Source organism: Pipra filicauda, unplaced genomic scaffold (assembly GCF_003945595.2).
Source record: "Pipra filicauda isolate LSUMZ 115617 unplaced genomic scaffold, ASM394559v2 scaffold63_size3267554_pilon, whole genome shotgun sequence".
NCBI lineage: Eukaryota > Metazoa > Chordata > Aves > Passeriformes > Pipridae > Pipra > Pipra filicauda.
In genome coordinates this window covers 1,077,186-1,090,089 of record NW_024104798.1, presented here as the reverse complement: position 1 = coordinate 1,090,089, position 12,904 = coordinate 1,077,186, and the positions used below count along the sequence as shown (strand labels likewise).

Genomic DNA, 12,904 nt, shown 5'->3' with positions numbered 1-12,904 from the left:
TTGAGAATGGCCAAAATTTTTTGAAGTCATTATTTGACACATCCTGAAAACCAAAAAGCTTTGTGGGGGCAGTCCCAAAATTAGTGATTATTTTGAAAAAATATTGCCAAGAGTGAAGAGGTGTGAAATGGCAAAGGCATTTTTCCTGTATCAGCCATTTTTATACTAAGTTTTTAGATCAAGTGCTTAAAAAAAATGTGTTAGCACATCAACTCTTCTGAAAAGTGAAGACTAATTTATTATCATGTCATTATTAGCACAATCACAGAAAGGGTCACTGGTCTTTCCTTTAATTTCTGTCACAGGCTGCAGGCCGCATTATGCTGAATCAAGGATATGGGAAGATAATTAACACAGCATCTATGGCAAGTTTAATAGGTGAGTGATGAGAGCTAACAGTTGTGCTTCAGAATCCATATTTTAATTACTACCGATGCTATTTGAATCAATTAAACCTGTATTGGGAAGGAGTAAATCACTGACATTTCGTATTAGAGGAAATGTACTACAAAATTTTTATTGATATCATTTTTCAACATTTATCTGTCCTCAATGTTTTAGAGCACTTATTACTTTTTATAGAAGAGGTGGAGTCACCTTCTGTGACTCCATTGCATGGATGGCATGGGAAAGGTGCTGGTAATCCTATCCATTGTTCCAGGCAAACTCCTTGGCGAGTGGGAAGCTGAGCCCCCGAGGTGTTTAAAAGCCACCCAAAAGATTTAGTGCCAGTTTTTGCCCCAGTACCCGCGAGTTTTATAACTTGCTCTTACCAACAGGTGCCTGCACCAGCGCTGCTGAATCAGCAGTGTCATCAAAAGCGCCAATAAACCATTGTAACATATGGAATGAAATCCCTACTGCTGAGCTAATCTGGAAGGCAGTTACACGCTGGTGAGCTGAAGCCCATGTAACAAAAATTGATCAATTACACGAATTAAGCATAGCCCTTTAGGAATTTATTTTATTGGTCTGGACATCTGTTGCAGTATTGTCCAAATCCAAAAATCAAATGGTGCCTTGGGTTGCCAAGTTAGGCAAGAAAATCTAGTAGCTATAAAACTACAACTGAAAACCCCTGTATTAATATCATGTCCATCTGCTGAATGTTACATAAGTATGCAGTCTTTATATTTTCCTTTGGAATAACGTTTATTTTTACTGTGCCCAGTTTGACATTCTATGACATTCTGCTCAGTTTATTGCACAGTAACTTTAAATGTTTCTTCAAAAATCCATTTACAATGTTGTTGTTAATATTTTTTCAAGTCTCTTTACCAGCTGTTTTACTTTTGCTTAAACGCAGGCACCATCCCTCTGCCCCAGCTTTGTAAAGTTACAAAATCTCACAAAGAAAGGTAGTTTTGAAAAGAATGTAGGGCTTTAAATTTCAAATACACCAGGCTTTCCTGCTCTGCACTCTGCAGTCAGGCTCTGGTCTGTGCTTGGCTGTCACCATCCACATCGCTATCACCAAGCAAAATTTCCTGGGAGGTATTCCACTCTGGAGAAAGATAGGCAGCTTTGGGAATTGGCAAAAACTGAGGATCTGTTGGTTTGGCACACTGCTCCCAGTCTCACTGCAGCCCAGCAATGGTCTGCACTGCTTAAGGAGAGGCTTTTTCCAACTTTTCTGTTGGGCCTTGGCACAGCTCTGCTGAGCTGGGAGGTGATGCCATTCCACCACTGCATCCATCCCAGCCCCACTTCGGGGCTGCACCTCCTTGGCTGGTGAGTCAAGCCCAGAGATTCACCTGGAGATCACATTTGAGGGAGTACTGGTCTGGAGCAGGAATGAATGTTGGAAGCAGCCCTGAGAGCAGCCTGGAAGGGTCATCCCAAGATGCATTTAAATGTCAGTAAAAGTCAATGTGTGCTAGGCCAAAAGTTAAGAGATGAAGAGATGTGTTTACCTTCTGAACCTGTTTGAATCTTGGCATTGAAAAAATCTAGTAGTTATGAAACTACAACTGAAAACCACGATGTTCATATCATGTCCATCTGCTGAATGTTAAATAAATATGTTGGTTGGTTGGTTATTTAAGTATGTTGGCCAACTGGCATAGTATGAAATGTTTCTAGAAATAGTTAGGGGATATTTTTTTTGTTGTTGTTGTAGGTTGAGTCCTTCCTCAGAGATACAGGAAAATGAGGAGATGCTTAGCAGGATAGGGAGGTTTTTGTTTGTGATTTTTCCAGATTCACTGCTCAGAATCAGTTTTAATTAATTGAAGATAAGCCGCATACATTTTGCATATGTGCATTTTGATTCTGGTATTTCACTGGAATTATTCCAGGCATAAGCTCCAGCAGTGGCAGCAAGGCTGCTGCGGCTCGGCGGTTCACACAGGTATAACTCAGAGCTGTGATTTTTACAGTGAATATCTTTGGTGGTAAGTGGTCTGCTCTGCTCTGTCTGTGTGCACCTCTCATTAGCATTATGTGGCTGCTTCAAGGTCAGCCTGGAAGCCTGAGGCACTGAACAAGGTTGTAAAACCAGAGCATCAGGTTGTTGTGGTTTACACCCCACAGCCCTTTGCTTGCTCCCCCCTGGGATGGGGGAGATAATCTGGGAAAAGTGTTAAAACCTGAGGGTTGAGATAAAGATGGTCTATTAGGACAGAAAAAGAAAGGAAAATAATAATAAGGATAAAAGAATACACAAAACAGGTGACGCACAATGCAGTTTCCCACTACCCACTGACCAATGCCCAGTCAGTCTCCCCAGCCAACTCCCCTTAATTCTATTGTTCAGCATGATACCATATGATCTGGAATATCCCTCTGGCCAGCTGGAGTCAGTCATCCTGGCTGTGTCCCCTCCTAGCTTCTTGTACCAGCCCCCAGCCTCCTCGCTGGCAGGGCAGCACAAGAACTGAAAAGGCCTTGATTTAGAGCAACAACTAAACCATCAGTGTATTATCAACATCATTCCCACTCTAAATCCAAAAATCTGTAGCAGCCACTGGGAAGAATATGAACTCTATTCCAGCCCAAACCAGGACACAGGTGTTTAAAACATAATGCAGCTGATGTTGGCAGAATTATATCTGGGTCCTCCTATCATCTGTCTTGAACAGGAGTGAGTGTCCTCACTTCCCAGAAGCCTTAATAATTCAGATTTTTTTGGTGACGCTGCTGGAGGCATAGCTTCATTCACAGGCTCTAGCCCTGTTTTGTATGAGTTTGAAGGGTTGCAGATTTGCTCTTCTGTCTGTAAGAGACCTGTAGGTAAGGGGAGAGGAGGTGGTGCAGGGTGCTGAGCTGCAGAAAACCCATCCAGTGCCAGAGCCTTGCAGCACCTGTTGGCTTCTTCTTCAGCTTTTCTAATAGAGAGGGGCCAAGTGTCTCAGAAGGGGGAGTTACCTTGCTTAGATATTCTTACAAAGACAAAAGCCTTTACAAGGAAGGACTCTTGAAAATCCTGTGTCGGCACCCACCCCATATCAGAAGCTGGTTCTCATAGCTTGCAGCAACTTGTTCTCACCCACATGCAGAGCTGGTGCCAGAACTCCCATCCTCTTAGCAAACACCAAATGATTTATCACAGAGAGACATGTTTGGAAAGTTCAGCAAAGAACTGCTTTTGGGAGGTTACAAGGCTAACTACCGAAGTTGTATGTAACTTGGAGCTGGAGCATGGCAATTAATCAAGAAATCACATTCCACATCTTTTTGAGAGCCCCCACATCGTGCTGTGTCGGGGGCAACAGGCACACACAGAGGGCAAAGCAGTTCTGCTGGTCAAAATGCAAAGTATTTCATATTGAACAAAAAAGGAACACAGAATAAATGCTGGCAGAGGAGGGCCATGGTGTGTAATGCTCTTTGTAGCAAGGAAAAGGCCTCTGAATTCTGAGCAAACCTTCAGCACATGCAGAAAAAACGAAATACTAATTATTGCTCCCATCACGTGTGCTTTAAATCTATTCACAAACATCTCTGTTCAAGGCAAAGGCCCTTGTTCACATGCTCAGTAATTTGCAGCAGAGCTTTATGCTCTTTCAGAGTTCACATAACTCAGTTATCATCTTCTTTCCACCCTTTACATTGACATATGCAAACCCAATAGTTTTAGTCAATAAAAGCAGCAGTGGGTGTGTTGGGATACCATAGGTGGGAGTGATCTAGAGCTGATGCATCAACTTAATTTATTAAGACCAATTTAATGCCATCTACCAGTGCTGCTTGTGTGCTTTTATGCTGTGAGTTGGGGTTTGCCTGAAGAACCTTACACAATCCCAATGATCACCTTTCTTCCAGGCTTCAGTGTTATCCAACCCCACAGGCTGGAATTGTCTGTCTTTGTGACTACTGATTTTTAGCCCTGATTTTCCCCACTCTCCCTCCATGAGAGTCAGCAACTCAGTGACTCTTAGCACTGATATGGAGCTAATTATGGATTGGTGCTTTGCACTGGATTTGTTTAATGAAGTCCTAATGGCAGCCAAAAAACTCCAAGGAGACACACTTTGTGAGTGTAAATCCCAACAGCTGGGCTGACTTGGTTTTGACTCCCATGGGTTTAAAGCACTTTACACCCACTGGGGATTTATCCTTAAGTAGCTTTCACGGAGCTGGTGAGGGGTAGAGCCAGCAAGCACACAGCACTAGCAACCTTGAACATTGTAATTAGCAAGCTGATCATTTTGTCTCTGACTGACATGTGACACCTCTGAAACATTTTCAAAAGCTTCAGATTTTGAAAGTGGTGGGTGTTCTGAATTTTTGGGATGCACCTGTGATCACATCCACACAAACACCAGTTAGATAATGTGATGTATTTGCTTCAGACTATGGATAATTTAAAAATTAGGGAGAATAATTTGTTCCGAGAGGCTATATATAATATGTTATATAAAATCTATTATGCACTTGTATCATATTATATCATATAATGTCATATCAAACAATTTAATATGTTGCATTACATTATGTCATACCACATAATGTACTATATATAAATAATAAATAATATTTATATATTATAACAGACAGAACACATAATATAGTATTAATCATATAATGTATTATTATTATATGATACTATATTAGTACTACAGTGCACAAGTATATAAACATATATATGTGTGTAATATATGAATGTGTATGATTATTGATCTTTCTTGGGAGCAGCCAAGTATTGCATATCTATGTTTAATACATTGGGTTTGGCTTTGCCCAAAAATGGGGCCTTTTATATTTCTTTCTTTATTTCTATTTTTGCCATTTTTTTTTCAGTAGTCCAACTGCTAAGGCACAAATTTTAGATGGCAAAATACATATTTAGAGTTTTGCGTTGTGAGTGGCTGAATTCTTGCTCTTCCCCACCTACCATCGGGGAAAAATGTCAAATAGTTCATCTCAATGCAGGCAATTGTCTGTGTAGCGCCTGAGCTGTCTTAATTCGGGAAGAATAAATAATTTTCTCTTTCTGAACCCCTCGCAGTCCCGCACCCACAGAAGCAGTTGGCGTACAACGTCTCCAAAGCCGGGGTCGTAAAATTAACACAGACGTTGGGAACCGAGTGGGTTGACAGAGGAGTAAAAGTCAACTGCATTTCCCCGTAAGTAAAACACAGCCTCATTCTGGAACTACAAAGGGAATGAAATGTTCCGCAAAGCTCATATGAACACTATCTCAGCAAATAAAGTTTCTAATTAGCAGGTGGATTGCATCCCTTTTTATGTTGTCTTTTCCTTAACAAAGGTTTAAATACTTAGAGCCAAGCCTGCTCTGTTGCTGTGTATACTCAGGGATTTAAGGAGAGGTTTTAGCATTTGATAATAGGTTTTCCAATAATGTGAAGGGTAGTTTTTAGCATTTCTCTTCTAGATGAAATATTTCCTTAGTCTGTCCAAGCCTTCTGTGGTTAAAGAAAAGGTTTTTGACACTTAATAGACAAAACTTCTTTCCCCTTTTCACTTGAGGCAAATATATAGGTGCTTTAAAAGCTACATTATATTGCTGTAATTGAGCTACTGTTCAACTCTGACAGTCACAGGAGGCCAGGTGTAGTTTTGTATATATGTATACGTTTATTACAAATTAAACTTTCCTTATTTTTAGAGACTTCAAGCTCTGGGTTTTATGGTATTTATTCACAAAGGAAAGTTTTCTTACTAGACATACTTCACATCTTTCTGTTTCTCACACACATACCCAACCCAGTCATTTTATTAAACAATTAACAGTGCATGATAGTGCTGAGCAGAAACCCAAGTGGGTAGCGTTAATTGGAAGCGGTCAAATTCCGTAGACCATTGAAGTCAATCAGAGTAAGTAGGAAGGGCAGGATTTTAACCCAGGAGTTAAATTGTAATAATGAAGATAATAATGTACATCAAATTAGGGAAAACAAATTACATATTTTAATCCACAAAGTGGAGTAAAAAAATAAAAGCACAGAGCTCAGTGGCAAGTGCCTCTGTTTTTACTGCCGGTCTGCTCTCCCCTAGCTTGTGCTAGCTGTCTTCCTTATGATTATTTATTACTAATTATACCAGTGACTCCAGCCATCACTCCATGTGATCCACAGATTCTTTCAACAGCATCTTACTTCCTAATGGGATTTTCCCCATGCCAGTCCTAGCAGCACTGTTATAGTGTTCCCACAACTAGTGCTAGTGAATTTACACTGGCTTTCGGGAGCCGGGGGAGATGAAGGGATTAGGGAAGCTCAGCAGGACCTGGCAGGAATTGTGTCTGAAAACACACAGGTAATCTGTACCAACAGAAGTGGGATAGTAGAGCCACATTCACAGCAATTACAGATGAGAAGGCTCTTAGAGGAGGAATTACCCATTTTGAGGGGGCTTACATAAATTAAAAATATAGACACCAAATATCAAAATACCTTGTTTTGTACAATTTGGGAGCATACAGTCATACTTGAAAAAGTTGTGTCTCTGGAGGCAGTTGTGAGAGCACGGAGAAAAAATAGTCATGTTTCTACTTTTCAAGCCAAAACAGGGTTGCATATTGATCATCCCTACCTGTCTTAAACTCTAGATCTGAGCTCAAAATCCTACTACAGGAAGGGATGTTTCTTTGTGGAGGAATAGCCAGGAAGGGCACACAGAGGACAAATGTTTTGCTGACTCTGAGGTCCCCTGTTCTGGACAGAACAGTTTCCCTGTTCCCTGCTGGGAACCTGGATTGATCCATCCCAGAGCTGGACAGTTTTCCTCCTGGTAATTCAAAGCTCTGGCTGAGCCCTTCATGACGGGGCTGTCCTGGGGAGCTCTGAGCAGCGTTCAGAGGAAGGAGCCTGTAGTGGTTCATAGAGCTCAGATACCTCATTGCCATAAGCAAGAGCCACATATACTTCAGAGTGAATAACTACTCATGTTTACCTTTCTGCCCATGTGAGATGTGAAACTGCATTTCAGTGCAGATTTGGACCCATTCCCAGAACTGTGGACCCCACCAGTGTCATTGTCTCTTGACGTGGCTCACCAAGACACAGGGACATCTTCAACCCACTTGATCTGAGTACCCAACTCTGGGCAGGAGCCACAGTACAACAGCACATGTGTCAATGCCATTGTAGTTGAAACATCTTCCAAAAGCACAGGTCTTGCTGAACATGGATGCCCAACCTAGCACATAGTCATCTTATAATGGAAGAGGATTTTGAGGAGTTTGAAGAGCACAGATGTAGATATAGGGCATGATGGTACCCCAAGATCATCTCTGGACAAGTAAAATATCTGTGTCCTTAAGTACTTTGTCCCTCCCACTCACGGTTGCATTAATGCTTCAAGGCACTCTGAGCGTGTCTCTGTCTGAAGGTCCAAATGCTCTAGCCTGGCCTTAGACATTATTTCACCATGCAAACCTTCTGGCCTTTTCCCCCTCTTCCTATCTGGTCACTTTTTATCAACTTAATTTCTTAATGAGTGCATAAAACTTATGCAGAGCAATGCATAAAAGTTAGCAATGCATAAAATGTTATGGCAGAGTTCTTAGGATGATTTATTGCATTTATAAAATTGAAGATTTAGACTTCCCTTGCCAGCCAAGCAAGCCTGGGGAGAAGGTGGCTGAGACTCCCTGGATGTTTTGGCTGACTTATCCTGTTGCTATCGTGGAAACTGTGTTCAGTCCTTCTGCCCATCCAGTGGCATTGCCTGTAACCTGTTAAAGAGCTGATGCCAACAAAATTAATAAGGTGCTGGAGTCTTTCTGGAAGGGATGTGAGGGTCAGGTTGCAGAGGGAACATGGCTGTGAATAGGGACCTTTACGGAGCACTGACTGGTGGCTGTTGCTCATCTGCCCCCACGTGTTTTAGTCTCCCAGCACATGTGAAGTGTGTTGAGTGTGATGGAGGAGGGGACTTTGGAGGGTGTCTGGTTTTTGGCATGTGCAGCATTGGAACACTTCATTTTTCAGCCATTACACTGAATCAGTGTCTATTTTTTGTGGGTAATTGCTACTTCTTTCTTGATTTGCAAGACATAAAATGCCATAATGTGATGACCTTCCAGATGGGCAGCTGGAAGTTGATCTTGAGGTCAACTTGCAGCCAGGCCAGCTTGTTGGAGACCCAGTGAAACTCAGCAGACCTGAGGGATGAGCCATGTTTCCCACTGATAGGCTGCAGGGATTTGGGTTGGAGGTACCATGGACAAAGAGGGTTTGTGTGCCCTGTGTCTTGCCCTGCTCCTCTGGGGCAGCATGAAGACAGCTGCGTGGTGCTGTAGCAGGCTTGTAGCATGGTGGGTACGAGCAGTCAGAGAGCAGGTAGGGCAGGATCACCGCAGGTTTTGGGTACACACCATCAGAGGGGACAGAGAGGCAGAGCTGGCAGGAGAAGGAGCACCCCAGCATCACCTGAAGGCATCCCAATTAAGCAGCATTACTATCCCCATTAAGCAGCAGTCGTTGCTGGTAAGTATCTTTGGACTTAAATCTTAATTCCTTGGGAGATGTCCCAATTAAGTGGATCTTGTGATTAAACACTTCCTGATTAAGTGGAGTGTACTTAACTCATTCAAATTAATAACTCATCTGAAAGAAATCAAGTTACACACAGATGGAATCTTTTTTTGCTCTCATTTGGGGATTGAGTGCACGTAACAATTCCAGTTAAGTATCTGGTAAGTGATATTTTTCCTAATGTGTCTCTCGAAGTGGAAATGTTTTAGGCAATTGTTTTTTTTTTTGACAGTCTTTTTTTTTTCCTAATGTCTCAAATTGTCCTGTGTATCAATAATGAAATATCGATGCTCATATCTAATGTTAAGGAACCAGCAGTTTGATATTACATTGACGTGCAACAGAAAGTACTGATAGGCTCAGCACTGCATACGAGATGAGGTAGGGAATTAATGCATTGGCAGTTGTCTTTGCTGGAACTGGTTAGAAGCCAACTAAAATCTGCCTAAAAGGGTTCGACAACATTAAATTGCCCAACTTGGCACCAAAGCTTTCCCAGAAGATGTGTAGTATCAATGACATGCCTAATATTTATAGTGCCATCAGTATGTGTGTTTGCAACTTTTAAGTTTTGCGCTATATTTTTTTCTCATTTCTATAATAAAAATTTGTAGTGAAGTTTGGTTACACATCTAAATTTTTGCTTCTTGAAGTGAACATAAAGAAAGGTCCAGCGACAGCCACAATGCAGCAATTCACAGGCTGCAGCGATCAGATCAAAGATCATTTTTCTGAACAGATTGAAAAATGTCCTCTTTTTAGCAAAATCTGTTGTGCTGGAGGACTGTGTGTCTTACTCCCTAATCTGCATTCCCTTGGGGTTAAAATATATCTGTAAATGGAAAAAAACCCAACAAAATCATATGGATCTTATTCTGGTCTCTGATACTGTAAAGCCAGAACGATGATGATGGGGATGGTTTTGTAAGCACAGTGAGAGGCACGTATGGAAAAGGAGTCCAATATATTTCATGTCTGCTGCTCAAAGCACGTTTCTCTCTGAAGAAAACCAGTTCTCGAGGAGTTTGGAAAAGCAAGGAGGGAGAGCAGGAGGCTGTGCTTGAAGGAATTAAGTCCACAGTTCTATACTGGAATGTGCTTGGTTTTGTTACGTTACCAGAACTTAAACAAGCTGCATTGCTCACTGTTTCTGAACTGTTCTGCTCTTTATTGACAATTACAACAAAAAATGAAGCTGATATTTAAATCCTGCCTGATTAGTGCAAACAGAAATGTTTGGGGGAAAATCTGAATTAGTTCCACTTCGTAACAGAGTAAATAGAAGATTTCAGCCTTCATTTAAAACAAAAGGTAGATCTCATACCCAGAATCCAGTCTGACTCAAAAAATTATTTCCTTGGAAGTCTAAATTGGGATGCCAATGAAGTTTCAGAACAAAACGAGTATTTTTATACTTTGTTCATTTCATATTTATCACTAGCTTGTTTGCTAATTTTCATTTGCAAGAGGCAATTCTTCCAGCTAACTGGCTGCCTCAATGGGCCACTGATTTCTTTGAAGTGACAGTCTGTAAATATGCATAAAAAAGAGATGCAATTAGCGTGTGTGTGGTTCAGTGCAGCCTGATTTCATTGGCAAGTTTACCCACAGTGTTGATAAGCTACATTATCTAGAAAATTGGCCGCTGAAAAACAGCACCTCTGATTGCCAGCAAAGGTTCCAGATAACAGGGTGCTGAAGAGAAATATAATTGAGGTTGAATATGTTAACCAAGGTGTCACATGCTCCTTAGAAGCGCTAATTTATCAGCATGTTGGAATTTTTATTAACATTTGGAATGCATTTCTACCACGCTAATGAAGTGGAATTGGCAGTTCAGGTTTTAGTTATTGTCATTTCTGAGAAGTTAAATGTAATTTCTCGTTAGACACAGTTATGTAAATATATTTGTTCAGGGGCTGAAAAAATTATACATTTCGCAAAATACAAATATGTTGTTAAGGAGGAGTATGACAAATCAGTCGCAGTTAAAGTCAGAAAAGCCAGCCAAATGTTTGCCCTGCGTTGTGCTTCCTGCAGCATCACTCATTTTTAGGGCACCTGAAAAAAAATGAACTTAGCAGAGTTTTAATATGTGGTGGAGTCACTCATTGATGTAAAAGAGGCAAAACAGGTAAATCAATGTGATTTGTTGGGGTGTTGGTTTAAGGGGGAATCGCACTGGTTGTGCTGTGCTTATCCCTGCCTCTCCTTCTTTGTGTGGAGAGGGTCTGGTGCCCGGAAGGGTGCTGGCTTTTGTTTCCCTCATTTTTTGACATATGAGAAGTTGGTCTGTTTTCAGTTTCTGGGCTGTACACAAACGCTGTGTGGCATTATGCTGCGGAGTGATGAGATGAGAAGAGAAATTGGTAGAGGGATGACAGTTCCCAAGAGCCACGACAGACCCGACTCAAGATGCTTTCCGTTCCAATGCCATGCTTGTTTTCTAGAAAAAAAAATTAAACTGGTGACCTTCAAGTAAGGGGCTTCTGCTATTAGCTAAGCAGATAGTAGCTGTGCACTTACTTTAAAGGAAACCTTTAAGCTGCCGGTCAGCAGTGAAAGGCAACGATAGGAAAGTTTGCATCATGACTTCCAGCAGAGGCAGAGCAGGTCTGATGTGCTCATCTTATCTCCTTTGTGTTATTCCACGGTTTTGCCTTCTGAATTAACATCTCAAACACCTATAAGTGCTGCCTTTTCTTCTTTCTAAACTCTTGGTGTGTGTGCTCCTTGCAGGGGCATCGTGGACACTCCACTCATCCGCTCCAAGGAGCTGCAGCCGCTGGTGCAGCGCTGGATGGGTGACATTCCCGCCGGGAGGCTGGCTCAGCCCACCGACCTGCAGGCTGCCGTCGTCTACCTCGCCTCTGAAGCCTCTGACTACATGACAGGCCACAATCTGGTCATCGAGGGCGGACAGAGCCTGTGGTGAGGGGCATCCTCCAACCTCCCCTCTCAGAGACACACAGGTCACTTTGGAAAGTGCATATTAGAGTTTAGCTTAGTCCCAGCTTTGGCTTGTGTGACTAAGTAGCCAGCTAATATGAAATTACTGTTTTCTTCTTTTGGGTGTTAATTTGGAGACTTGTATAATGCAGAGGGAAAAAAAGGCAATCTTTCAGTTCCAACATTTTCATGTTTTTCACTATGCAGTCACATTTCTGTTAAATTAGTATTTAATGATATAAAGGCACATTTACTGCAGTGAGATTTGGCTATTATTTAGTTTAACAGGGGGCATTTTTAAAGCAATCAATATTAACTGGTCTGTGTAGTTTATTGTTCTTAGGCAATTTTTTTTGTATTCAAGTTGTTCCAGTGACATCTGTGCGTGGTGAAAAACAGTTGGATGTAGTGTTAAAAAAAATAAATTAGTTCATTACATTTGAACCTGAACATTGCCATTTTATATTTACTGGTGTTCTTTAGTTTTTGACAGTGTTTTTATACAAACACCCACATAAATGCCCCTGAAAGAGCCGTACTGCTCTTAATAGAGAATCACGGTGGTAATTATAATGGCTGTAATTCAAAGCCCATTGAGGTAAGTGGGGACTGCTCATATACTTTAAGTTAAACGCATGTTTAAGTGTTAATACAACTGGGTCTTTGTTTTCCTTGATAGGCAGATGTAAGCGAAGGTTGTCTCCCATATAATTTTTTTCCTCCTGTAAAATTCTGAGGACAACTCTTGGGCGTAAATCAAGGCCAGCTCAAATGATATTGATACAGTTGTGTTGGCTGAAGACCTCATTTTGGTGATAGTGTTGGGTTCATTGCTTATAGGCAATAAAATGTGGCACAACAACCCCACTGTTTTGATATCACTCTGGATATACACAGAGTTCCATCCTGAGGGCCCTAAAGCATAACCTAAGGAGAATTTACGGGAAGAAATTCGCTTGCAAATCCTCGTGTCATTTGTTTTGCATTTGGCAGCTCTTTGTTACCATAACATA

At 41.4% G+C, this 12,904-nt stretch overlaps 1 protein-coding gene across 1 annotated transcript in view; it reads left to right on the top strand.

Moving 5' to 3' along the window:
* Nucleotides 1-12,283, top strand: part of LOC113988914 (2,4-dienoyl-CoA reductase, mitochondrial-like) — a 30,125-nt gene extending 17,842 nt beyond the window's left edge. The window contains exons 9-11 of the mRNA XM_039388365.1: nucleotides 306-378; nucleotides 5,450-5,567; nucleotides 11,682-12,283. Coding sequence (XP_039244299.1) covers nucleotides 306-378; nucleotides 5,450-5,567; nucleotides 11,682-11,877 — 387 coding nt within the window. The 3' untranslated portion in view covers nucleotides 11,878-12,283. The remainder of the gene's footprint in view (nucleotides 1-305; nucleotides 379-5,449; nucleotides 5,568-11,681) is intronic.
* The last annotated feature ends 621 nt before the right edge of the window (nucleotides 12,284-12,904 follow it).